Here is a 24,772-nt window from a genome sequence, read left to right on the forward strand (position 1 = left end):
CTTCACAGAACACCAAGAAAAGCAGTAAGAAAGCGAGTGTGTGTGCGTGCCGGTGTGCGAGTGGCCTAATGCAGTGAGCACAGCAACCTCATTACACCCACGCACAGACCGCAGCTGCGAGGTGAGCGGTGAACGCACGGGTACCCGGCACGCAATTTGCCTAGCTCTGCATGAGGGAGGATAGAGAAATCGTGAAGAAGGGCTGAGCAGGTGGGTGGGTGGGTGGGGAGGGGCAGTAACGGAAGAGCCATCGCCACCGCCCACCGCGCAGACTCGTCTGACCGCCTTATGCGTTCCTTCTCCCTTTCTCTCCCCGCCTGCACATCGCCCGCCGTGCAGCTTTCAAGCGCGAGAGACGCACATGTGCTTAGGAAAGGTACACAAACGTGTTCGGGTTGTCGGGGCTGCGCTTCACGTAATCGCGATCGATGAGCCCCTCCAGCTGCGCCTTGACATCACGTCGCGAGGGCATGAACTGGCGTGAGAGGTGCGCCGTGACGGTCTGAAACAAGTCCTCGAAGAGCACGACACGGCGGCTCTTGAAGATGCGCACAAGGGCGGCATCGAGCAGCACCCGTCGCGTCGCTTGCACATGCTGGGCGACAACCGCGTCTTCACAGGCAATGGCTGTCACCGTCGCTGCAGCGGTGGTAGCGCCTGGGCTAGACAAGGTTGCAGACGGCTCTCGCTGAGTGGCGGGCTCGGGGCCACCGTCGAATGCTTGAGCGTCGCCGGACGGTAGGCCGGTAGGGCGCGCCTTGGGCAGCGGCAGGCGTATTTTACGCAGCTTGTGCGCATAGCACGGATTCAGCGAGAAAGAGTCGTTCTCCGTGATGGACGCTGTCGCGGCCGCTGCTCCGGTGCCGCCGCCGCTGCTGTTCGCTGGAATCCACCGCAGGAGGTTAAACGCTCGATGCTGCGTCAGCAACTGCAGGTGGGCGCGCAGAGCGTGAAAGGGCAGTCCGAGTGTGCGCGCTAGCTGGGCCCCCGTGAGCGCGCCGGCTTGCGCCGCATCTGACGCCTCTGCGTTGTAGGCGTCGCTCACCACTAAGAGCAGCGTTGCCAAGAGCGTGCTCGCGGCCACCTGCTTCGTGCCAGAGACGAACTCGGCGATGAGGGTGGCGCTGCCAAGGCTGAAGACCCACAGCAGAGTGCGCGAGGGATGCTGGCGGGCATAGTAGGCCCGGAACACTTCCATACCGCGCTGCAGCGAGGCGTGCACCTGCAGGGGAGGCATAGCGTAGGTCGGCCACTGGGCGGAGGTGATCAGCTGCACCCGTATCTTCGTGAGGAGCTCCAGATAGGCTGCCTCCTGCTCGAAGAGGTCGCGCGTACGCTCTGCCCCCTCGTAGTCGCGCAGCATCGCCTCAAACGCATGTGTGGCCGTGACGCCAAGGTACGACTGAAGGAAGCTCACGAGCTGGCGCTCTGCCTCCAAGTTCAGCGAGGCCGACGCGGAAGAGCCCTGGGAGGCACGACCGACTGCCAACGGCTGCTTTGCGTTTCCGCCCACGACCGCCAATGCCGCTTCTGACTGCGGTGCCGCCGGACCACTCGCATAACCGAGCAAGCGCCGCGCCAAGCACAGCCGGTGATGCTCGAGGAACGTGTCCTTGTCCTCGAGCAGGGACACCAGTCGCGCAACGAGGCGGAGTCGCTTGTGGAGGTTGCCGCTCAACACTCGACCACCACCGCGCTCCTGCTGCAGGAGGACGTCTGTGTATCGAGCAATCAGCACCGAAAACTTCAACTGCTGTACCGCTTGCGGGTAGTTCGCCGCAAGCGAGACGAGCGGCAGGGTGGCCTGCCGTGCGTCTCGACTGAGCAGCACACTCGGCAGATCCGCGCCGGTGCTCGATAATACCTCGCTCCACGAACGGCCATAGGCCCCGGGTGTTGCTGATGCCGCCGCTGTGAGCGCTTCCTGAGCGCGTTGCTGAGACGCCTGCAGCGCGCCCTTCCGAGTCCAGCGAAAGGGACACATCAACTCCTCTATCGCGTTTGACAACGCACGGAGCACAGTCGCGTGGTTGCGGAAGACGCCCTCGACAAGGTCCGTGTAGCGCTCTACAAGCCCGACCAAGCTTGCCATCAAGTGGATCCCGGGCGCTTGCGGGTGCGGCTGCGACGGCGTTGCTGAGGCCGGGCTGCTCATGGCGCGCAGATAGCGCTCAATGATGTCCGCCGCATCGCGAATCAGTTTTGTGATGAGGATGGCGGCTATCAGCAGGAAGCACTCGTCCTCGGTAACGTCGTCGAAGAGACCATAGAGCGACTTGAGTGCGGCCCAGGCAGACGCCGAATCGCCCTCGGCCTCGCCGGAGACGGTCCTGCCGGTCTCCGCAGCGGCGGCGGTTCCTGAGGACAGGGAGGCCTGCTCGCCAAGTCTATAGTGAGGCGCAAGGGCAGCGTGCGTCGCGGGTTCCATTGGTGGGACACAGGTGCTGCTATCCCCCCTGCTCGTGAAACGCGGCGTGGACGCCGTAGCCACCGTCGACGGTTTTCCTTCTCCACGCCTCGTGCCTGTCCACGCCCCCGCATGCTCCATGAGGCGGTCGTTGCTACTGGGGTCGATGGCGGGGGCGACCGTGATGACTGTGCTGTGGCTGTCGTTGCTCCCCGCTGTGGTCCACCGCACCGCGCTCACAACGTCACCACCACTGCTGCCGTGTCGCCCGTCGTCCTTCTCCTTCTCCTTCTCTCCGGAGAAAACTGAGCATGATGTCTGCGACACCACCTCGTCCCGCTCGCCACCATCGAAGGGAAAGGAGCGGGGGGTGCGCTGATGCGGGAAGGATAAGGGGTGGGTCGGATGGCTGCCGTGCACCCCAAACAATATCAGCGACTCCGGATACTTGCCGCCGCCACGCTGCACGCCGCTCCTCGCCAGCGGGTCGGCCTCGCCCAAGCCGCCTCCGAGCGATGTCGACGTCATCGTGCTGCCGGTTCGTCGGTGGAAGGCGGCGACTGCGGTGGTACTGCTGCCGTCCGCTTGCGTCGCTGCATCACCAGGCCTCGCCGCGGCAGCCGACATCGGCGGGGCCAAGCTAAGGTCTGCTGACTCCACGCTTGCGCTCCACGTGTCTAGCAGCGCACGCAACCCAAAGCGGGTATCCAGCAGAATGCTGCGGTGCGGCTCCACAACCAGCACCTCATTCAGTGCAGATCGCAGCGAGGCCTGCAGGAAAGGCAGTTGCACCCGCCGCCACACAAGCTTCTCCAGTTCCTTCACATCACCTGCCCAACTCACGTAGCCGCGCCGGCCTTCTTCGGTGCTGCGGCGCGCGTCGCGCGTGTACCGGTAGAAGGCATAGATGCCGGCGACGTACTCGTTGCCCACGTCCTCCATTACAATCGTTGACAGCGGCTTCGCGATCTCCTTGACGATGGTGCCGAGGCGCAGCCGACGGTCAGCGGACATGCCTTCCCATCGCTTCAGCGCCTGCGTGGTCAGGTGATGGGCAGTCGTATGACCTTCGAGGCGATCGCGCAGTTCCACCGTGCCGCGGAGGTCCACCACCACTGCAGGCGCTGAGATGTAGTCAGCCTTCGCCGCGCCCCCCTGCTGCTTGTCGCTGCAGCCCTCCGCTTCATCTCTAGCCGATAGCCTACCACTGTCGCCGCCACGACCGGCTGGCGGCCGCGGCGTGCCTTCAAAGGTAGAGGGGAGTCGTGCCGCAGACGAGGTCGATGACGCCAGACCCACCCACGGACTCGCCGGAGTGGAGCTTGCCCGCGAGGTGGCACGCTGGTCGCGGGCGCTGTTGCCGCCGCCGCCTTTGACGCCATCGCCAAGGCGCCCACTGGTGAAGAGAGAAATCAAACGACGTCGTCGGCTAACCTGCGGATGCGCGCCGGACTGCTCCCCGTCAGCGGCGGCCGGTGAGGGCGCCGCGACGGTGCTGCTGCTGTTGTGCCGGTCGAGCGCACTCACATGCGGTGTGCTAACCGCACTGCTCGCTGTGCTCAGGTTGTGGACGCTGGTGCTGCGAGCGCGACTGCTGGCGTGACTTCTCACGGGCGTCTCCGCCACCGCCGCTTCGGCGGCGCTGAACGCGCCCACCATCGATGACAAGCCTGCAGCAGAAGGGGCCACGACGCTTGGTGGGCCGTTCGTGGCATTACTGCTGCCCGCTGTGGACGCTGTTGCTGCGCTGGCCGCCGCTGCCGTCGCACCACCACCGCCGCTGACACCCGACCCCGCCTGCGGCTGCTGTTGCTGTTGGGCAACCATGGAGGACGAGGTGGACTGCACGATAAGGAGCAACTCCGTGACGACGCTGTACGTCTCTTGGATGAGCCTTAGCTGCTCCCGTGCAACCTGTCCCGTCGTCTCGAAAACCTCGCGCACGTACTGCATCAGGTAGCACAGCTCGATCACCAGCAGCGGCCGAAGGGGTTCGTAGACGACAACGTAGAACACTTTGAAGCACATGAGTGTGATCGTGTCCATGCCGAAGCGACGGGTATAGTACTGGTCGAGATAGCGGAAGCACGAGAGCACGACGCTGCGGAAGACCACGAACGTATGCCACTCCTGCAGGAACGTGTAGCAGAGACTGAAGCGGCGCTCATCTGGGCGGGCGGTGCTGGCGGTGCGCGCAACAGATGACGCCGTCTCCGCGGCGGAGTAAGCTGGAGTGGCGGGCGAGGTTGTCCCGGTGCTCGTGGTCACGCTGGCCGCAGGTGGGGCAAGGGCCACCGTAGCGCTTGGTGACGATGAAGAGGCCTCACGCGCGCTGTAGCCGGTGGCGGTCACCGAGGTTTCACTCACCGTTTTCGCGTCAGGGGACGATGTACAGCGTATAGAGGCGTCGACGGCTGCAGTGGCCCGCAGCAGGGAGGGAGGGGCGTTGGTGCCTGTGCTGCGCATCGTTGCGGGCGCCTCTGGAGCGAGGAGCGGAGAAAGCGCGTCGTTGATGGATGACAGAGTTGTCGTGAAAGGCGAAGACCTGCTCGCCGGCGGCTCCGCCGTGCCGCCCTCATCGGAGTGGTCGGTGCGAGGAGGTTCTCCAGCGCGAGCTGCATCGCGGCCACGAGCGTCCTCGCGCGCGGCGGTGGCGGTAGCGCCTTCGCCAGCGCATTTGCCAAGGCGGGCTCGGCTTTCACGGCCGACGCTCTCGGAAGAGAAGGAGTTCATGGTGTGCAGCGAGTCGTCGTCGTCGTCATTGTCAGCGCCCGCGCGCAATCCGGCGCTGCCCTCTTCCGTGTCGTTGAAGGACACAGGCGCGGCTACAGAGTTGCTGTCGCTGCTGCTGCCCCGGTGCTGACGTCGCCGCAGTGAGTGCCGCGCCGCGGCGGGGACGGTGTCGACTGCGTACAGAACCTCCTCGTCGTCTTCAACCACCACCCGCCCCGTCTTTGAGGCGACGCGGGCGTGGTGAGGGGAGACGGCGCTGTGCGTCGCCGGCGGCAGCGCTCTTCCGCCGATGGAGGTGGGTGAGCGTGCCGTGAGCGTTGAGCGGCCAGACTCGGTCGGGGCGCTGCCTGCGTGCTGGGTGACGTGGAGACTCGTCACGGACGACGGGGTGCGCGGCGTGTGCATCCGTATCGCTGGGGACCGCGGTGGGCTCGTGGTGGGTCTGGACTGCGTGCTGGTAACGATCGAAAAGCCGGTGGTCCGCTGCTGCTGACGTGGAAGCTTCAAGGAAACACGGTTCTCCGGCGAGCGATGCACGGTGCTGTCGAAGCCAGCAAATGCAGTCTGAAACTCGTTGGCCGCTGCGGGCGATTTCGGCACTGCGACGGAACCACCGCTGCCCTGCTGCGCAAACCAGCTTGTGCCGCGGCTGCCAACGCCGCTGCTCGCCATGGAGTCGCCGTTCACCGGGGCCGGTGCTTTTGGCGACTGCGGAGGCTGCCCTGCACCGTCTTCCTCCTCGTCGGCTTTGACACCGCCCCCGCCGACTGGGGACGCTCGCGCCGCTGTGGTTGTCGCGGTCGGGTGCGGCGAGGGGTGGAACAGACGCTTCATAAGCGCAAGTGAGCCGTCGCTGTTGCGGTAGCCGCGAGAAGACCACGTAAAGGACGAGTTGCGGCTTGTTTCCTTCAAAGGTGACCTGTGCACGGACCCACTGGTGGCGGCTATCGCGATGCTCTTGAAACGACTCCAGCCGCCGCTGCTGCAGCCATCGATACCGCTTCCGGTTGGGGCACTGCGGCTGCTTTGACCCCCCCGCTGATCGCTTCCGCTGCCGCACGCGCCTCGGCTGTCCTCCGCGCCTGTAAGAAAGTGCACGCGGCTGTGGTCCACATTCTGCAGAACGGGGAAGAGGACGTGGGACTCGAGGATGTGCAGCAGAAGGAGCGCGAGGCGTGCGTAAAGCTCACGCGATTTGGTGGGGTCGCCGCTACAAGCGTTGTAGATGACGGTGTACCAGCCCATCCGGTGTTTCGGCGTCCGCAAAGGCCGCAGCGACATCTCGTCGCCCGTCTGAAGAGTGGTGTAAACCGCGAAGAGGTAGCGGTCAATGTCGCCCCACAGCGACTCGAATTGCATGGGCATCTCCAGTTCGGCGGTGGACGCGGTGGCGTGCGAGGAGCACGGAGTGCCGGTTGAGAGATGGTGGGTCGGGAAGGCGGCGGTGTGTCGACAGAGGCTTTGCGGTACCTCCAGCGTGGCGGACTCGTCCTTGTCGGCGGCGCTGCGTGCGCTGGCCACACAGGAAAGGCCACCCATATCACGGGCGTGCGCCTGGTTGCGTATGCTCCGTGACAGCACCAGTGCGGCAGGCATGCCGCCAAAGGTCTCTACAAAACCGGGATGCTGTGGGGGCGTCCTAGCGAGCGGACGTGCCTGAAACGATGCTGCCTCTTCGAGGGCGGCGCCGCCGCCGGAGGTCGTGCGGCTTCCATGCCGTTGATTGTGCGCAGCATCCTCATGCTGCTGGTGATGGTGCTCCTCTGGCTGCCGCTGCTGCGACTGCGGACGCTGCAGCTCGACAGAAGAGTGTCTTCGCTCCGCGGCGTCGCGCATCGGGTGGGGTGTGGGGAGGCAAAGGAAGACGCTCAACAACGAAGAGAGATGTGGGTGTGTGCGGGTGGGTGTTCCTCCCCCAGCCGACCGAAAGCAAGGTAAACGTGCGTGAGATGGAGGCAGCTGGCACACGTGACTTTGCTGGCTATTCCGTGCACACACACACACACACACACACACACACGTACACACACACGCAGACAAAAATGAGAGCCCGCGTATCGCGTATACGTGTGTCTGCGCGGGTCAGTGCCGCGTGCTCATGAAGACGAGGAAGGAAGAGGGGAGAGAGAGAGAGAGGGCGTGGCGCCTTGCCTGTCGGCTGTGATTTCAGGTGCTTTTAGGGGGTAGCAGTGGGAGACACCGGTCGATGGGGAGGGGGAGGATGTGTTATGGTCGACGAGGATGCAGCTGGCCGCATACGGTGCGCATGCGTGTGTGTGCGAGAGGAACAGAGCAAAGTAAGTGCGTGCATCTGCGTATCGAAACCGCCAGACGTTTGCGCCTGTGCATCACGCACACACGTGCGTCTGAGTAAGAGGCCTCTCGCTCGCTCCGTCTCCGTGGGTCTTTCTGAGGGTGTGAGGTGCAGTCCGAGCACAGGCGAGGGAGAGAAGTAGAGCACCCTCTGAGCCCAATAGGAAGCGCTGGTGAAAGAGCTAGATGGCCGATAATAGGCGCACCACAGGCGTGGCTGTCTGTGTAGAGTTGAGCAGGACGATGTGCGCCTGCGACGGTTAGCTCTCCAAAGCACACCAATTTTTTTTAATGATTGGAAATCGTTCTCCTCCTCCTCTTCCGCCACCTCCACCGCTGCCGCCCCTCTTCGGCTGCAAACAGCAGAATGGTGCCAGGAGCGTATTCACGTCTGCGTGCGCGTGGGCAAGCACGGCTCACGCACCGAGCAGGGAGGGAGGGGATCGTGCGTAAACCTGACAGCAAACCTATGCGCCACCAGTTTTGGGCCTCGAGGGTCGGCGAGAGGACGTGAGAGAAGATGGAGAAGATGCGTTCACGCCGCCGCCAACAGCCAACAACACCGGATGAGAGCAGAGGGGAGACCGAGGAGAAGTTAAAGGGAGACGCGCACGGACGCGGTCATCCACACGTTTCGTACGCAAGGGGGTGTGGCGCACGGGGGCATACCATGTGGACCCGAGCACGTGCGCCACTTGTCGCTTCCCCGCATACTCCGCGCCTGCACCGGCCAACTCGACGCTACGAGAGGCGCCGAAAAGGAAAAGGGAGGGCGCGGGTGAAGTCGCAGCGGTATTTTTGGCGCGCGGGGGAGAAGACACCGACACGGAGGGAGTGGCAAGATCGCTTCGTTGCGGCACCTGACAGCAACGCACACAGGCTCGCTCGCTCGCACTTCTCGCCATCCCGACAGTGTTGCGAGACCTCTCGTCGCTACAACCCGCCGCGGTCTTCGCAGAGCCGCACAGAAAACCAGATTGTGCGCAGCCCCCTCAGGAGCCTCCCCCTCCCCTTTCGTTGCTTCGGATTCTTTTCCTGCACGTGCTTGCGGTCTTTCACTGTCGAGGGAACATATCGTCACCGAGCTAAGGACGCGGAGTCTCTCCGTCGCACGACCGCTGCGATCCTCCTTTGCCATGTTTTCCTTGTTATGGACGTCATCGCATGCCACAACCATCAACCCATCAACCCAGCAACCTTCCACACACTCACGCGCACGAGCGCGCCAACGCCGCCTCACTTTCTCCCGCTTGTGCTGCCATTCTTATCCCCGCTGTTGTTGCTGCTGCTGCTGCGTCCTCCACGACTGCCGCTGGCTACGCCGGACGGACTGGCGGGGCGAGAGCCCTTTCCGCGGCCGGCTCCACTGCCGCCGCCCTTCAAGCTACCCAGCAAGCCCTTGACACGCGTCGACGTGGATGCCGCCGTCGCCACGGTGCTGCTGCTGCTGCTGCTGGACGATGAGACAGGGACTCGGCTCTTCTCGCTGCGCGCGCCGGCGGCAGCGCGGTGGCCCACGACGCTGGCAAGGTTGAACTCGCCGCTGCCTCGGCGGCTGCCTGAGCCGGACTGCCCAGCGCGCCCACTACCTTGCTGGGAAGGTCGGCGGCCTTGCGCACTGGCCGACTCGCGACCGCCACTGCTCAGCGCGGCCTCTTCCGTGCTACGGCCCTCCAGCACATTTCGCCAGTAGCGCTCCGCGTTGCGGCGGAAGTCCTGCTCGATGGCCGTCGACGCCTCGCTCTCCAGGGCTCGGGCAAGTCCAAAGTTGGCGATCTGCGCCTCGGCCTGGGCGGACGGCATTGTGGCGCTGTACTCTTGTAGCAGACTCTGGTAGAAGCTCAGCATCGGCGCGACACGGTAGAAGAAGCGGTTGAAGCTATCGACCAACAGTGGATGCGACGGAGCGCCGCCGGTGATCCCTTTCAAGAGGTAGCTTAGCTTCGGGTTACTGGCGATGCTCTTGAAAAGGGCAGAGCTGCGCAGCGCGTTGGCCAGCCCTTGGTCGTTCTCCGTGGTCACGTAGACGACCTCCTTGTCGCGATGCGTCATGTAGGTGAGCGACTTACAGTTCGCCGCGATGAAGCCAGAAGCGGGGACACGGGCCGGGCCGGCCAGGATGCCGTACCGACGGAAGCGCTCCGCTGTCTCGATGGACTCGATGAGCGTATTCTCGTACTGGAATGGCCCTATCTCCGGCGGCAGCAGGCGCACCTGCGTATACTGACCCGTTCCCTCTGTGCCATCCGCGCGGCGCGCGTTGTCCACCTCAAAGTACTCCACATCACTGGTCAGCTGCCCCGGATGCGTCGAGATGTTGCCCAAAAATTTCACAAAGGCCTCGATGGCGACCGTAATGTTGGGCACAAACTTGCCCAGCGTGTAGTCGGCGTACATGTGCTGTGCTTTCTGGTGGTCGTTCGAGCACACGGGCAGGAAGGCGTTCAGGAACTCCTGCCGCAGCGTGGGGTTTGCCTTGTTCTGCTGAAGTGCGTAGAGGACATCGGCAGCGACGCCGTCCTGGCTCCACGCCAGCTCCTCCAGCACCTTACCGACCATCTTCTCACCGTCGCCGCTGCCGCTGCTGCCGGGGCTGGAGCCGTGCCGCGTTCGCTCAAGCATTTGCTGCACCGCGCTGATACCGGCACCCCGGGAAGCACCGGCGTTGGCGTTGCTGCTACTGCTATTGCTGGTCGCCGCAGAGACATTCGACTGCGGGCCATTCCAGCTGAAGATGAGCGACACCGGCACAGCGAAGTCGCCGCCGCCCAGCAGCTCCTTCTCGGGGCACTGGGCCAGGCCGCGTACCACCATGGAGATGTTGTCCGGTGTGACGCGCATCTTCGACAGCAGTTTCGCCAGCTCCCCGACGAGCACAAGTGTAAGCATTTTCGCGCTCTCCCGCTCCAGGCCACGGCTGTTCTTCACAGTGCGCTCCATAATGATCGAGCTTGGGATGCCGCGTCCGACGATGCGGGCCAGGCCGATCTCAAAGCGCTGCAGCACATCCTGTTGGATGTACTCCGCGTAGGTGTTGTCGGCGCCGCTGCCCGCCGGCGAAGCGGCGAGGGCGCCGCCACTGCCACTGCTCATACCAGCGCGCTGCACGAGGCCGACGATGTACGGCTCATCGCTGTCACCACGGCGGAACTGACTCGCGTGCTCCAGGGCGAAGGCGTTGCGGTCGACGTCCACCCAGATACATCCGGCACTGCTGCTGCCAATGCTGTCGGCGGCAGACGCATCCGCGCACGGTACTGCGAGACGCGGCACGTGAGCTGGCAGTCCACTATTGAAGGCATCGAGCTCCTCCTTCAAGTACCGCTGCAGCACCTTGCGCAGCAGCAGCGACGGTGCGCGCCCCTTCGTGCGCCACTCCTCCACGGAGAGTAGAAGCTGGCGTACATTCGCGTCGGACTCACCGCACTGCTGCAATGACCAGGCTTGGATGTCCTGGTTGCCCAGCTTCTCGTGGAAGAGCCGCACAAGTGCGTTACCGAGGCCGAGCACCTTCACGCGTTGCTGCTCCGCCTCGAGCGTGTTGAAGTGCGCCGTGTCGTGCTGTGGGGAGTGTCCATGCGGGCCCAGTCCGAACCCCTTCGCGTAGTCTGCTGCAATCTCGCTGATGCGCTCACCCATGCCGTAGGTTGTGCCGAAGGGCGGTCGCTTGCCACCAAACGGAAGACGAGCCCCTTCAACGATGCTGCGCTCACTGCTGTCGAGAAAGGCCATCTGCTCGCGGTTGTGCTCCTCCCAGCCGAACTCCAGTGGCGTCCACCACGATTCGTTGAGGCGCAGCGACTGCGTCTCCGTCGGTGACTTGACGAAGTTGCCGGGTCGGCGGCCGCTGATGTCGCGCAGCGCCTGCTCGATCGCGCCCACTGCGGCGTCGCTGATCTCCTCCGCCTCGCCCCAGCCCTTCTCCAGCTCATCCCGGTCCGCTGTCGGCAGTCCACACACACGCTGGTGCTCCCACTTGCCCATGAACTTCACCGACCGCTCGTGCCGCTCTGGGATGACAGAGAACGCCTGCGGGCTGTGGAAGTACTGTCGCGCCAGCAGCCGATCCTTGTACTCCTTCGTCTGGAAGTCGTCTTGCGTAGTGTGCTGCGCGTAGCCGTACTTCTTTACCTTGGGCGTGTACTTGCCCTGGATGAGAGACGCCCACTGCTCCCGCTTGAACGGCGCCTGTTCAAGCTCCTTGAGACGCTCATCGACGAAGTCGTTGCGGAACGGCGTGCGCCACGACGGCGGTTCCTGCAGCAGCGCCGGTGCCCCATCTGCGTCCGTCAGGGTCTGCAGCTTGTACAGCTGTTTCACCGTCTCCGGGTTGCCGAGCGGGACAGCGACGCTGCGGTCGAGCTCAGAGCTCCCGCCGCGCTGCAGGTGCCACTGCACGTACAGCTCGCCTCTACGCACGCCGACGACCTGGCCAAGATGCTCCTCCGGCAGCGTACGCTGGGCATCCAGGACCGTTAAGACAGCACGCCTCCGCGTCGTCTCCACCTTGGCGTAGCTGGACAGCAGCTGCAGGCAGTCCGTGCCGAGGTTTAGCAGCCCCTTGCTCGTCTGCGATGCAACATCGCGGTGCATGGCGTACAGGCTCCACTCTGCCTCGGCACCGCTCTTGTCGACGCCGACCACCACCACGTCGAACGCCGCGGCCCCCTCCGGCTCCTTTGGAGTCAGGCGCAGCACCTCGCCCGACTCGAATCCGCCAAAGACACTGCACGCCTCCGGAGTAGTGTCAAGCAGCACGGAGGCGTTGCGCACCGGGTCTGTGTAGGGCACCGCCGCGGGGTTGGCGTACGTTTGACTCCGCATGAGCACGCGCTGCCCGGCATGGGTGACGCCGTACGGCTTCAACGCCTCCGCGGCGGTCTCGAATACGCGATACCACGCTGTGTCAGGGAAGACGCACCACGACGAGCTGCTGGTCGCTGCAGGAGAGCGCTGCCCGTACTTCTTTGCCATGGCTGCCTCCTCCGCCTGGCGCTCGGCCTCCAGCTGCGCACGCCGCGCGCCCCGACTGGCGATGCGCTCCTTCAGGTACAGCATCTCGCGCCACTCCTCACTCGTGTACGCTTCCTTGGGAAGGCCGGTGGCGAGGAAGGACTGCTCAATGCCCTCCTTCACGGCCCGCCAGTTTGCCACGTGCTTCGTCTGCGGGTCGACCTTGTACGGCACAATCGCTGAGGTGTCGAGCTTCCACGAGGCAGGCGGCACCCGCACCACGCCCTCCTCACGTTGCTGTCGGCGATACTTGTTCATCTCCATGTCCAGCCGCATCTGCAGGGGCGAGTGGGGCACACTCTGAGCGTCACCCGTATACTTGGCGGCACTGCTCTCTAGCTTGAAGGCGTTCGTGAGGAGGTGCTCGTGTGGTGTGCTGTCTAGCAGGTCATCGGCGGCCTTCTGCATCGCCGGCGTGATCTGCAGTTGCCCCAGCAGAAACTCCTTTGAGCCACGAAGCGCGTGCAGGAAGTCGACCATCTTGGCACGGTGCTTCGTCTTGACGTAGACGGAGAGGAGAGCCTCCGCCTGGCGCTGCGTGTGCGCCGTCGTGCCAAAGAACGGGTCCTCGGTGGCGCGGTACCACAGCGCTTCCGCACGGCGCATCACGACGTCATACCACTCCTTGCCCCAGTACTGATGCGGCGCCCATCGGCCGCGGTGCTTGCGAAACGGTGTGTTTGGGTCACCCTCGCCGCAGTAGCGCGTCGTCGCGTACGGCAAGCTGCACCGAGGGCAGTAGGCCTCGTTTACGTAGTTCGCCTCCATCTCCAGGAAGATGGCGAAGAGGTCCTCCAGGTGCTTCGGCCGCGCCTTGGCAAACTGGTCGTACAGGTAGCGGTCCTGGAAGTCAAAGCTGCTCAGAGCATCGTGGAAGGCCACAAAAAATTCGTGCACGTGCTGCGCGTGCCGCGAGCGAAACGCACCAATGTCGCCGACCGCGTCGTAGTGCTGCTGGATGAGGAATGAAAGCCGGTCGAACCACGCCTTGCAGTGCTCCACGGACTTGATGTCGCGCACCTCCATCAAATCCGGCCCCAGCACCGCCGCCGTCAGCTTCGACGACGGGTTTGTGAGCTGGTTTCCATGCGCGGTGTTGCGGTACAGCGTTTGGTTCCACACCGGCTCGTAGTGCAGGTTCGTGATGGCAGGCCGCGGCACGCCCTTGTAGCGCTGGTCTGTGTTGAGCTCGTAGGCCGAGTCGCCCTGGCGGCCGCCAGCCTGATCTGCCTCGAAGCCGTGGGGACGACCGAGCAACAGGTGCTCCTCCCGCTGACCAAAGACGTAGTGCCGGAAGAACCGGTTGGTGCTCGCGTCTGTGTCTGTCTCCCACAGGCTCATGTGCTTCGTGTATATCGGCGTGATATGCGGCAGCCCGCGGCGGGATTTGCCGATGTTGTGCTCGTTGCTGAAGAGGCCGTAGCGCTTGTCGTGAATGTACGACGGCTGGCGCGCCTCGTTGTGCTGCCGTTTGGTGGCGTACTTGAAGGAGTAGCGGCGCGGCTCGTGCAGTGAGGCGGAGGCAGCACCGGCGCCAACACCGCTTCCCAGCCCGGTGCTGCCGTTGAGGGCGCCACTGCCGGCACCGATCGAGGCGGCGGCCGAGCACCGCGCCGCTGAAGAGCGCGCCACCGTGTAGGCGCTTCGCGCACGCGCGCGCAGCATGGCGCTACTGCAGAGAAAGGGGGCGGAGGCGAAGCGCAGCAGCGCGTGTGGAAGAAGAGGACGGTTGCGCGGAGCTGTGCGACGGGGCGGAGGCGTGAACCGCACTCGACCACCGAAGAGAAGACACGCACCCACACCCACACACAACGGCAACAACAGTGAACACAATGAGCGAGCTTCTCGCCGTCCCACGTGGGGCTCGTTACTGGAGGAGGATACCGAGATGCGAGGCGGGTACGATGGAAAAAGGATGGAGAGGGGGCAGAGAGTGAAGAAAGTGAGCTCACTACATGGAGGAGACGCAAGGAAGGACATGGACACCTCAGCGATAAATGGGCTCACGAAGTGACGGAGAGGGAGGAGGGGCACCGCACCCCCTTGAGCCCACCGCTCTCTCTACCTCCCTGGCCATTGTTTCCACGCGCCGCCAAAGGAAGGAGAGGAGGGGGGAGCCATACCATCGAACGAACCGACAACCCGTACTGGAGTGCGGATTTGAGGCGGACGTTGCAGGCATCTGCGTTTGCGTGGCTTGTCGGGTGCGTGTGTCGAGTAAGGCGATGGCGCCCACATACAGCAGAAAGAGACAGAGCAAGGCAGAGAGAGGAGGAGGAGGGGGAGGGGGATGGCAACAGAATCTCTCCTCCTCCCTCGCTCACAGAAAAAAAAAGAGAAGAGGGGCAGCGTTGAAAGCTCTTTCCCACACAGACACGTTGACGCACAACACAGCACGAGGTGCAATGCTCCCCCCTCAACGAGTCTTCCGCGGGAGGGGGGGGGGAGCGTTGCACCCATGAATAGGGAGCAGCGGTCCTGCCACGGCGAAGGGCGCGGCCACATGTCGTACCCACCAAATGAATGCTCTCCCTTGCGGTGCTTAACCACCCCGCACTTAGCTGCACACACACACACACACACACACACACACACACTCAATGATGACGGTGTCCTCATCTCGGCCTTGCCCCGTCTCGCGTGTGTCTGTCGGCTTACTTGGTGGAGATGTGAATGCGCTTCGCCAGCGCGTTCGCCGCGGGGTCGTCACTGTGTTGCGCGCGCCACTGCTCGTAGTGCTCGGTCAAGAACCCGAAGATCTTCTTCACGGCATGTCGCTGCGGTGCTTTCCTTCTTACCGTCTCCTCCCCACCGCAGTACGGTTGCTCCACGTGCTGCTGCGCCTTCGCCACCACCTCTTTCGCGACCTTCGCGTGACTGCCAGCGCTACCCGCCGGCGGTGGTGGTGGTGGAATCGTGGCTTGGACTTTGCGTCCATCCTTTGCAGCGTTGATGGTGCCGCTCGCAGCACTTGACGACGCGGCCGGCGGAGGCGGGACAGCGGCAGAAAGGCGCTTGCAGCGGGAAGTCTCTGAGGGCGTGTGGTGAAGGCTGCCACTGGTGTAAAGCAGGGAGCTGCTTCTGCGAGCGGGGGTGCGTGGCTGCCGCGCTTCCTCCATCAGCTCCTTGTAGTAGTAGTTTGTAGCGACACATATTTCAAATTTCGGCACAAGCGTCCAGGTCGCCGGCGAGGCAGCAGCAGCGCTCCCGGCCGCGCCGTTCGGCTCGCCACCGTTTCCGCATGCCGCGGCCGCCGCGTCGGGGCAGCCCTTGTTGCGCCGCCAAGCCATCAGCGCAGACCGGCGCTTCATCGCGCCCTGTGGCGCGATGAAGTCGTTACCGTGGTGCTCCGTGTGAAACTCCTCGAGCGTCCGGAGGTAGTGCAAGACGGCGTCGTAGAGGGCGTAGGCCTCGGTGCTGCGGAAGGGCTGCCCTCTTACACGGGCGCCGCCACCGTCTAGGCCCGTTGTGTTCATCACTACATAATTGGCATCCTCGGCACACCGAGTCGAGGTTGACTCCGTCGAGGTAGCCGAATCCGCTCGGTCGCGGCGCCGCAGCTTCCCTCGTAGTAGTTGCTTCGTTTTAGCTGCAGCGGAGGTGATGCCCGACTTGCGCTCACTCGAGTCCGGTATCACACCCCAGATCCAGATGCGCCGCAGGACAACGTTGTACCCGTCGCGCGCCAGCACGTCCTGCACCGTGGCCCCTGCGTCCTTTGGCCACCTACCTGCTGCCGCCACCCCGCTGCAGTACTTGGCACGCAGGAAATCAGTGTAGTAGTACAGCACGCCAGCCAGCACACCGAGTGAGCCGCCGGAGAAGGCGAAGGACAGACCAGTCTCATCCATGCCAACCCGCTTCACTTCACGTAGCATTTCCTTGGTGAAGCGGATCGGCTGTGGTGCAATGACAATGTCGTGTAACGGGCGCGGCGCTGGCAACGGTGGGAGAGGGTCGATCGTGTACTTGGCCGTTCCCGCGTCGTACAGCTCACGACGTTTGTCGGCGTCGCATGCGTCCGACTGCGTGACGGCGTTGTTGTACGTTCTCAAAAAGTCCAACGTGTCGCCGCCGTCGTCGCCGGCGCCGGCGCCGCAGAACAGGTTGTCGCGCGATATAGTCAGCAGCGACATCAGCATCGGCACCCAGTCCGTGTGGATCTCCTTCACAGGCACCTCCTCGGGGTACTGCCGCATCATCTTCAATGTGAGAAGCGAGAGGTCGACTTGATCGGGCCGCGTGTGAGGCAGGAAGATGGCGCCAAGCTGAGAACTTTCTTCCAACCTCTGCAGCAGCTCACTGTGGGCGGTGGAGACGAGGTAGCGCATCTCGTCCAGCTCCAACTTGAGCGCCCGCAGCTCACGGTCTGCCAGCTGCCACTCTCGTTCGCCATACGACACCTCCTCTTCCTCTGCACCAGCGCAAGCAGTTCCGCCGGCTTTCTGGCGCGCCGCCGCGTCGCGGTCGCCGTCATCACTGGCGTCGTCATCGCCGCTGCTGTTGCAACATCCAGCTGCTGCTGCTGCTCCCATGGGCTCCGATCGCTCAGGCAGGGAACGCTGACCAGGATAGCGTGTGTGGTCCAGCATGCTGCGGGGACCTGTGCACGCGTTGTCGTCCGGGCGAGTGTCGTCACCTGTCGCTCCGCCCTTAGAAGCAGCGGCACTGAAGCAGTTGCTCCGCGACGACGACGTCCCTCGCTGCTTCCAGCCGTCCTGCAGCAGCGAGGGGGCAGTCAGCGGGTCGATGACGGTCGGAGAAGCGGCGCTGCCGTTCGTAATACCGTCTCCAGTAGGGTTGCCGATACTGTCGCCGGGCACCACCGACGCTGTAGCCGCTGCCGCTGCCGCTGCCGCCAGAGCCTTTCCATTAGTCGCAGTACAGCTGTGGCCGACCGCGCTGTCGTTCTGCAACGAGTCGTTGCACAGGGGGCACTCGCTGGCCTCTAAAGGAGGCCCCGCAGAACTGTGCTTCGGTGGCGCCGTGTCGGCGGTGCGCAGCGACAACGCAGCGGGGGGCGGGGCACTAGGAAGTAGCGACGCAGAAGTGGGATCGACGTGTGCAGTGGAACTCTGCACGGCAGCGCTGCCGGCGGGGGTTTCGTGCTGCTCCTTCCGCTGCAGTCGTACGGCCGAGGTGCTAGGGCTAGGGCCAGGGTCGGCACAGAGTGGGCGCCCCGTGCGCGGCGTCGCCGGACTTCGAGTAGACAGCCGCGGGCTGCACAGCACCTGCGCTGCGATCCCTACTCTTGCCTCGACTGACACTGCCCTCTTGGCATCGCTGCTTGACAAGGATGGCAGGAACTGCGGCGTCAGGCTGGTACGGCCACTGCTACTCCTGGGATCGTCACAGCTGCCTCTGCTAGCGACCGAAGCGGGAGAGGGTAGTGGGGGGAGGGGCCCGGCGTCGGTGGCGCCATCGCTCGTCACTGCACGTGGCGCGGGCAACTGCGGTGAGCGCAAAACCTCCGGCAGCTGACGCGTGTGGCACGCTGCGATCATCGACTCGACCTCGGGCGACATCACGGCCCGAACAACGGGGTCAAGCGGACCTCGGTAGTAGGTGTTGTACGGCACGTTACGTCGGGCGGTGGAGGCAGTCGCGGAGACGTTCATGAGCACCGAGGCGGCAGAGAAGCTGCCTGTGCTCGTCGCCCCGCCCGTCGCCTCGGCATGCTGCTGCGAAACAAAGGACGCCGCCTCCAGTCCGGCGCCGCCACCGGCGCGGAAGCTCAGGTTCATCGGGGCGATCAGGTGACCGGAGGCGACGCTGGATGCGAGGGCGGCGCTCGCTACTTGCGTGCTGAGCAGCTGTAGCGAGGAGGCAATGCCCTCGTACCGCTGCAGATACAAGCAGAGAGGACGCGCCTTGATTGGCATGGAGAGGAGATTGACCACCCAGCGCTTGATGCCTTGGACCAGCTCCGACACCGGGCACCCGTCTATGAGCGCCACAACGTCCAAGTACTTCATCCCACCAATCTGTCGGTAGGTGCCGCGTAGGAGAAAGTCATTGTCGTAGTTCGGCTCTGCCCAAAGAGAGGGATTCGCCGCCGTCGGGCCACGGCGACCGCTGCCGTCACGTTGCTGGCCGCTTAAGCCGAAGTGGGTGGAGTCATGCTTCTTCCGTTCCGCATTGCCGTCGCCGCCGCCACGGCTGCCGTGATAGTGGTGCCGTCGCCGGTGCCAATGATTTTTACTACCGCCGGGGAGAGAGAGCTTCGACCATAGACTATGCCGGCGTCCACCGCTTTCGCCGCCACTCCTCGCTGCCTCTGACGCTCCGATGCTGCCATTGCTAGACTGCGAGGCACGGCCTGTGCGGGAGTTGCAGCTGTCGCTGTTGTCGTCCAAAGAGTCGTAATCCACCACGCCGTTCATGTCCGCGGCGTAGTAGTCGCAACCGATGCCATCTACATCTTCATACGCGTCGCCGGCCGTCTCGCTCGCACAGGCCGCAAGAGCGGCGCTGTGCCTACTTTTTCGGCCCTTTGAGAGGGCCGAAACACTCGTCGCAGGTGTGCCCAACCAGCTAGCTGAGGCTTGGAACACCCTGCTCAGTTCGCTCGCGACGAAGGCGCGCTGCTGCCGGTGCCGGCGGTCGGCCATGCAGGTCGAGGCGAGGATGACATACAGACCTTGACGCCGCAGCTTGTGCCAGATGCAACTCTTGATGCGGTGCAGCTTCTCAGCGCGTGCGTGGTGCGCCACAGTGCGTGAGAGATGCCGCACTGAGGGCGTTGACGTCCCCGCCGCCGCTGACGCAGAGAGACCGAGGGTGCTCATGCCATCTGGCTTGGCTCCTGCCTCACCGTACTTTTCCTGTGACGCGCGGCCCACTCGCAGCAGCTCGTCAATCCACTCGGCGTCATCGTCCTCGCTGATCTTCTCCCGGTACTCCACCACCATCACACCACCGTAGCGGGCAGCAGTGATGCACCCAACACCGTACGCCTGCCTCGACTGCGCGTCGGCGAGGTTGAGAGAGACGGCCTTGCGCCGGATGAGGGCAGTGTGGAAGGCGGTGGGCACAAGCGAGCACTCGTACATGGGGACGGCAATGACGACGTACGCGTACGGCAGCCACGACGCCACTAACGCTTCTGCCTCCATCGCCTCCTGCGCGTACTTTCCTGTGCACCGCAACGGGCTTAGCGGGGATACACCCAGCATCGGAGTCGGCTGCTGCGGGGCCAAGCTTATGACGCGCTTGTGCGATTCGCCGGTTGTCCTGGACGGGTTCCGCGCAGACGAGGCAGCTGCGCTCCTCAGGTTGCAGGACAGGTTCAACGGCCGAGCTATCGCCAGGGATGGCTGCGACTGCGGGGGCGGTAATGCGGTGGCGGTTTTCATGGCGGGCGCCGCGCGCTTCTCCGACTGCGTCGCTGATAGCTGAGGGGTGTGCTGCACCGGTTGCCCCTCCTCCTCCTTTCCATCGGCGCGTGAGCTCGCCGCCTCAGCCGCCGAGGTAGTGTCTACCATTGGGGCAGTCGTATGTGCCGCATCCTCCGCGTCAGCAATGACAGCGTCGCCGAGGCCTTCGTTGGGGCTGAGCTGGCGCGAGACATCCGCACGTGGTGGGGCGGGGGTGTCTTCCTGAACTACGCCGAGCGGCGATGGCGGTGCCGCCGCCGCCGCCGCCGTGGGACGCTGACTCCGCGTGATCATCTCGTCACTGCTGTCGCGACGCTGCCAGGGCCGCCGCGGTGCCGACATCGATCGCGCCACTACAGAAGTTCGGAGGTGCGGGGCCTTACCGCCATCAGACGCGTCCTCGACGGTCCCACCGTTGACGCTGTTGTACGGCCGCCCACCTGGCGACTGACCTGGACTGAGGCTGTCCTTGCAGAACGTCGAGGGAGTTGGCCATGTAGAGGAGGCTATCGGCGACGATGTGATGGTAGCCTCTCTAGCTGCTGCGCGCCGCTGCCGCCGCTTCTCGTACCGCGCTAACGACCGGCGCAGGCGCTCTTGCTCATCCTGCAAGCTCACGTAGAGCCATCCTCCAAAGCACAACTCTGCATTCGGCGGAAGGGCCTGCAGCTCCATCGCCGTAATGCTCCCAACGATCACCGGCGGCCGCGTCGCTGCGACGCCGTCAACGTCGCGGTCTTCGATGGGGTAGTTGTTGGACGCGCTCAGAGGATCATCGGCCTCCCAGTCGGCGCCTGAGGAGATTGTGTGCCAGGCCAGGGTGGAGCCAAGTTGCAAGGCGGGCATACCATCCGCCGGCCCACCATCGCCCTCGCATAGGGGCGAGTGCTTCACCGCTCGGCCGCTCGACGTGGACGGCGGCGTGGACGGCAGCGTACTTGCAGGCTGCTGGTCCTCTCGGGCGCCTGCAGCTGCCGACACAGGCGCGTCGTTCAGCCGCTTCGCACGCGCCTCGGGCACAAAAGAGATGCGGTGGTACAGCCGGTGCGCCGGGGCACAGCGGAAGACAACACCGCTGTAGACAGAGAGCTCGTGACGCTGAAGGTACGGGTGCTGGCTGTGCGCGGCCTTCTCCAGCTGGATCGCGTCTTTCATCACCGTTCGTAATGTTCCAGAGTCGGCTCTCTTCGTCTTCCCTGCGGCGGCGACGCGCGCGTTGGCCGCGGAAAGCTCGGCATCGGCGTTGGCGAGGTAGGGGGCGTCGCTGCTGCCAGACTGCCCGTGGCGCGTCGTCTTCGGGAAGTTCCTAGACGCTGGAGCACACAACAGGGATGGGTTGATGACCTGCGTGGAGCTATTAGGTGACGCCGGGGGCGATCCAGCGTTCGGGCTCGCGCCCACACTGACACTGAGGGTCCGCTGCCGACCACTGCTTCCCACGCCGATATTTCCGCCAACGCCAGGTCGCGCTCCGATCAGGTCGCCCGGCGCCTTGGACGGGTCTGTGGCCGCTGTCTTCTCCTTTCTCAGCGTGTGCACGGTGAAGCAGTGGTTGTTGGTGCACAGCCCCATCACCTGCCTCGATATCCCCATCCACCGGCTTGCCAGGTACTCCTTAGCTTCATCCTCGCCGAGGACGCTGTTCCAGCAAGCGCCGAGGAAGTCCCGCTGGTAGGCAATCTGCTGCGCGTGCAACTTCTCGTTCGCGCAGCCCATAGCGTGCCCCCGCTCCGTCGATGGGTCTGCGCTTGCGGGTTGGGTTTCTGTTGCTGCTTTCTCTTGATCCGACGTACACGCCTCCGCGCCACCCGGAAAACTTGCACACACACGGGGAGCGGAGGTTCGTCAGTGATGACGCGCAAGCGTGGTATTTCTCTGTGTGTGCCCGTGTGATGGGAAGATGCAAAAACCCAACAAGGCTGGACACGCATGCAGAGCCAGGCAGAGAGAGAAGGACGAAGGGTGCCCATGCAAAGACGGAAGGGGGGGGGGTAGGGTGGTGGTGGTGGTGGTGATGGGTGAAGCATGTGAGTGATGGCCGAAGAAGAAGCAGGCGTCTGTGTCTGTGGTTCCCTGGGCGATGCCGGGGGCGGGGGTGGCTGGGGCGAGCAGCGCGCGGGGAAATAGAAGCGACACAACCGCCAGCAACAACAAACCAGCGGGAGGCGCACGCGGGCCCTGCTGCTGGTGATGCGGGGGTGGGCCATCCGCTCATCGGCAACAACACAGCCGTCGCTTTGTTTCTTACTGTTATTCACTAGCGTGTGTCCACAGTCTGCGGCCGTGCAGCATCCGTCACAGGCCCCCGTCATCCGGTGCGAGGCAGCCGCCAGACACGCGCGGTACAACAGTGCGCCGACTCGGTCACCGCAGCAGCGTCCTCCAGGGCCCGGCCGCCGACATCAGCAGGAATACGTTGCTCTGACCTCGCCACGCCGTGAGTGCCTGGGCCCCGCCACCCACCAGCAGTGGTGCGGCGTTTGCCCGGGAATAGAGGGGGTGGTGGTGGTGGTGTTGGCCTGTGTGCGTGTGCATGCGAGAGATAGCGCGCACTGCGGCGCCCTCCCCCTCCCCCGCCCCCCTTCTCTCCCGTCATCAGAGACGGAGGCACATTGTGAAGAGAGAAGAGAAAGGCCTATTGCCGATAATAGGCGTGTGACTGTCCCCCGAAAACCTTTGGACAGGCATGGAATCGGCGTCTTGGGCACCATCCCAACGAAGCCGGCGGCGTTAGCCCTCCGCTTGTTGCTCTGTGCAGTGGTGGTGTTGATCTCCACTACCGGGCGCGGGAGAGCAGGAGAGAATGGATGCGGAGGGTGGCTCGGTGGGCACTACAGCCAAGATGGGCTGCACGTGCGTGTGTCTCGCTCACCCGAATGGGCTCGTCTCTGTTTCGGTGAGTGGTATTGTGTCGGTCTATCTGCCGGTGACCTCTCGCGTCGTTAGCCGCCACACGGAATGGACTTGTCGTTCATTCCTTCTGCTCTACCGCAGCGTTAGCCCTCGACCCTCTCGCGGCTCACGCACACCGTGCCCCGAGGATGGACACCTCGTAGAGGGTAACGGAAAGGATGTGCGGGTGTAGGTGTCGGCGGCGCCGCCTTGAGCATTCGTGTCGAAGCCAGGATAACAGTAACCCAGCCAGCAGCACAACAATGGACCTCAGCTGACCTCCCTGGACGCACCCCTTCGTTCCGCACGTGCATGTGCTCCACTCGAGTCGTATGGCGCTGACTGGGCGTGTAAAGTGTCGGCGAGTGTCGTGTGAAGGGGGTGGGTGCCTGTAGACGAGAGCGGTGCTGTCGCAAAGGCCCGTGGACTCACCCTGCCCCCTCCCCCTTCATAAATGTGACGCGTTCCACAGAGAGCGAGGGGGTGCCACGTGCGCGCATGGTGTAATGGACGGAGGAGGCGGGGCGGGGCAGGGGGAGGGCTGGGCGAAGGGAGCAGCGCCAACGGCCTGCTTTGCACGCTTCCCCTTTCACTGCAGCACGTACCGTGCTCCCCCTCGCATGTTTTTTCTGTTTCTGCTCCGTATCACCAGCACATCCCACCCACCCCCTCCCCCTCCGTGAGGGAGGTCCCACCATCAGCACACACACAGCTGAGGCTTGTTCCTCTTGGCCATCCTTGGCGCCTGCGCTGACGAGTGCAGAGCACAACCACCTTTCTCTGTTTCTCTTGAGTCGGTGATTACGCGGCCAGTTGGGAGGTTGAGAGAGACACGGGCGAACACAGCGTTTACCAGCATCCTCACAGCTCTTCGTCTAGCTCGGTTGGTGAATGGCACCAGCACACCAGCACCGCATCTTGAGCGCCGACACGCATGCGCTTGTGTGCGTGTGACCGAATCAGTCGAGGGAATGAGTAGCGGAGGAGATTTGAGGGGTGGGGTGGGGAGGGGGCTCGCTTCCGGAAAAGACGACGTGGACGTCCGTGTGGTGCGCCGGCACAGACAACACGCTCCATTCGTTCCCCCTCCCTGTTCAGCCCTGCCTCCTCGTTTCTCTTCGGCGTCCGCCATCGCTGATCGGATGGATGGCCTTTCCTTCTATCGTATTCCCTTGTGGGCGGAGAGGAGGGCCCGTCACACCCACACACGTGTGTGATCGCATGTAGGCACACGTGAACCTCGTCTACAGGAGCAGCAATCACTGGGAATCCTTTGCGACATGTGCCCCCCTTTTCTCTACACGGAGGGCCTCACCTGCTCCGCGGCCACCAGCACCTCACCGTAGCTCGTACCGCCGTCTTTGGTCTCGTGGATGAAGTCCAAGTAGCGAATGTAGGCACCACGCACGACGATGCTCTGGATGCACCGCAGTGCCATGGGGTTCACTTCTATCGTGTCCTCCGTCTTGCGTGCCGTCAAGCCGTGACTCCCGCCAGCGGGGCTGCTGCTGCTGCTGCTGCCAGCCGTCGCGAGCGCGCGTGTCGCCGGGGCGTCCTCGCGCGAGCGGCCACGACGACGGCGCACTGCGGTGAGTGTGATGGCGTCTACCTTAATGTTCATGGTGGCCGCATCCATCTCCAGCAAGCGCCCCACCACCATTGTGCCGTTGGTGAGCTCCACACGGACGAGGGCGTGCAGCGCCGGCCCCCGCGCCAGGACGCCGGGGAGTGTCGCGACAGAATCGCTCATCCTCTCCCTTGTTGGAGCTCGGGCACCTTTTCGAGTTGTTGGCCAAGAAAGGACGAAGTGGGCCGAGGCGCCTCTGCAAGTGCGCCGCCTCCCGTCGCATTAGGAAGGGAAAGATTGTTGTGTGTGTGGGGGGGGGTGAGAAGAGGATGGGAGGGGAGGGGGCGAGGTGGGGGTTGCGACAGACGCGGCTTGTATTCGAGCGGATCGCGCTTGTGAAGACAATGGGATGAGTGGGAGGGATGAGGAAAGGATCGCTGAGGAGCTCCACGTACCAAAGGCGGAGCCACG

The 24,772-nt window shown here is 64.1% G+C and overlaps 4 protein-coding genes across 4 annotated transcripts; all 4 read right to left on the reverse strand.

The window, feature by feature from the left end:
- Window positions 1-367: 367 nt before the first annotated feature.
- LMJF_16_1220 (conserved hypothetical protein) lies at window positions 368-6,976 on the reverse strand (the record flags this gene model as incomplete). Its single annotated transcript, XM_001682151.1, has 1 exon — window positions 368-6,976. The coding sequence occupies one exon, from the start codon at window positions 6,974-6,976 to the stop codon at window positions 368-370; it is 6,609 nt and encodes a 2,202-aa protein (XP_001682203.1).
- Window positions 6,977-8,689: 1,713 nt separating this feature from the next.
- LMJF_16_1230 (conserved hypothetical protein) lies at window positions 8,690-14,131 on the reverse strand (the record flags this gene model as incomplete). The annotated part of the gene is made up of 1 exon (XM_001682152.1): window positions 8,690-14,131. One exon carries the CDS (start codon window positions 14,129-14,131, stop codon window positions 8,690-8,692), a length of 5,442 nt encoding a protein of 1,813 aa, XP_001682204.1.
- Window positions 14,132-15,120: 989 nt separating this feature from the next.
- Window positions 15,121-21,558, reverse strand: LMJF_16_1240 (hypothetical protein; the record flags this gene model as incomplete). The annotated part of the gene is made up of 1 exon (XM_001682153.1): window positions 15,121-21,558. One exon carries the CDS (start codon window positions 21,556-21,558, stop codon window positions 15,121-15,123), a length of 6,438 nt encoding a protein of 2,145 aa, XP_001682205.1.
- A 2,473-nt stretch (window positions 21,559-24,031) lies between these two features.
- LMJF_16_1250 (conserved hypothetical protein) lies at window positions 24,032-24,484 on the reverse strand (the record flags this gene model as incomplete). Its single annotated transcript, XM_001682154.1, has 1 exon — window positions 24,032-24,484. One exon carries the CDS (start codon window positions 24,482-24,484, stop codon window positions 24,032-24,034), a length of 453 nt encoding a protein of 150 aa, XP_001682206.1.
- Window positions 24,485-24,772: the final 288 nt, after the last annotated feature.

The sequence above is a fragment of the Leishmania major genome, chromosome 16 (assembly GCF_000002725.2).
Source record: "Leishmania major strain Friedlin complete genome, chromosome 16".
Taxonomy (NCBI): Eukaryota; Euglenozoa; class Kinetoplastea; order Trypanosomatida; family Trypanosomatidae; genus Leishmania; species Leishmania major.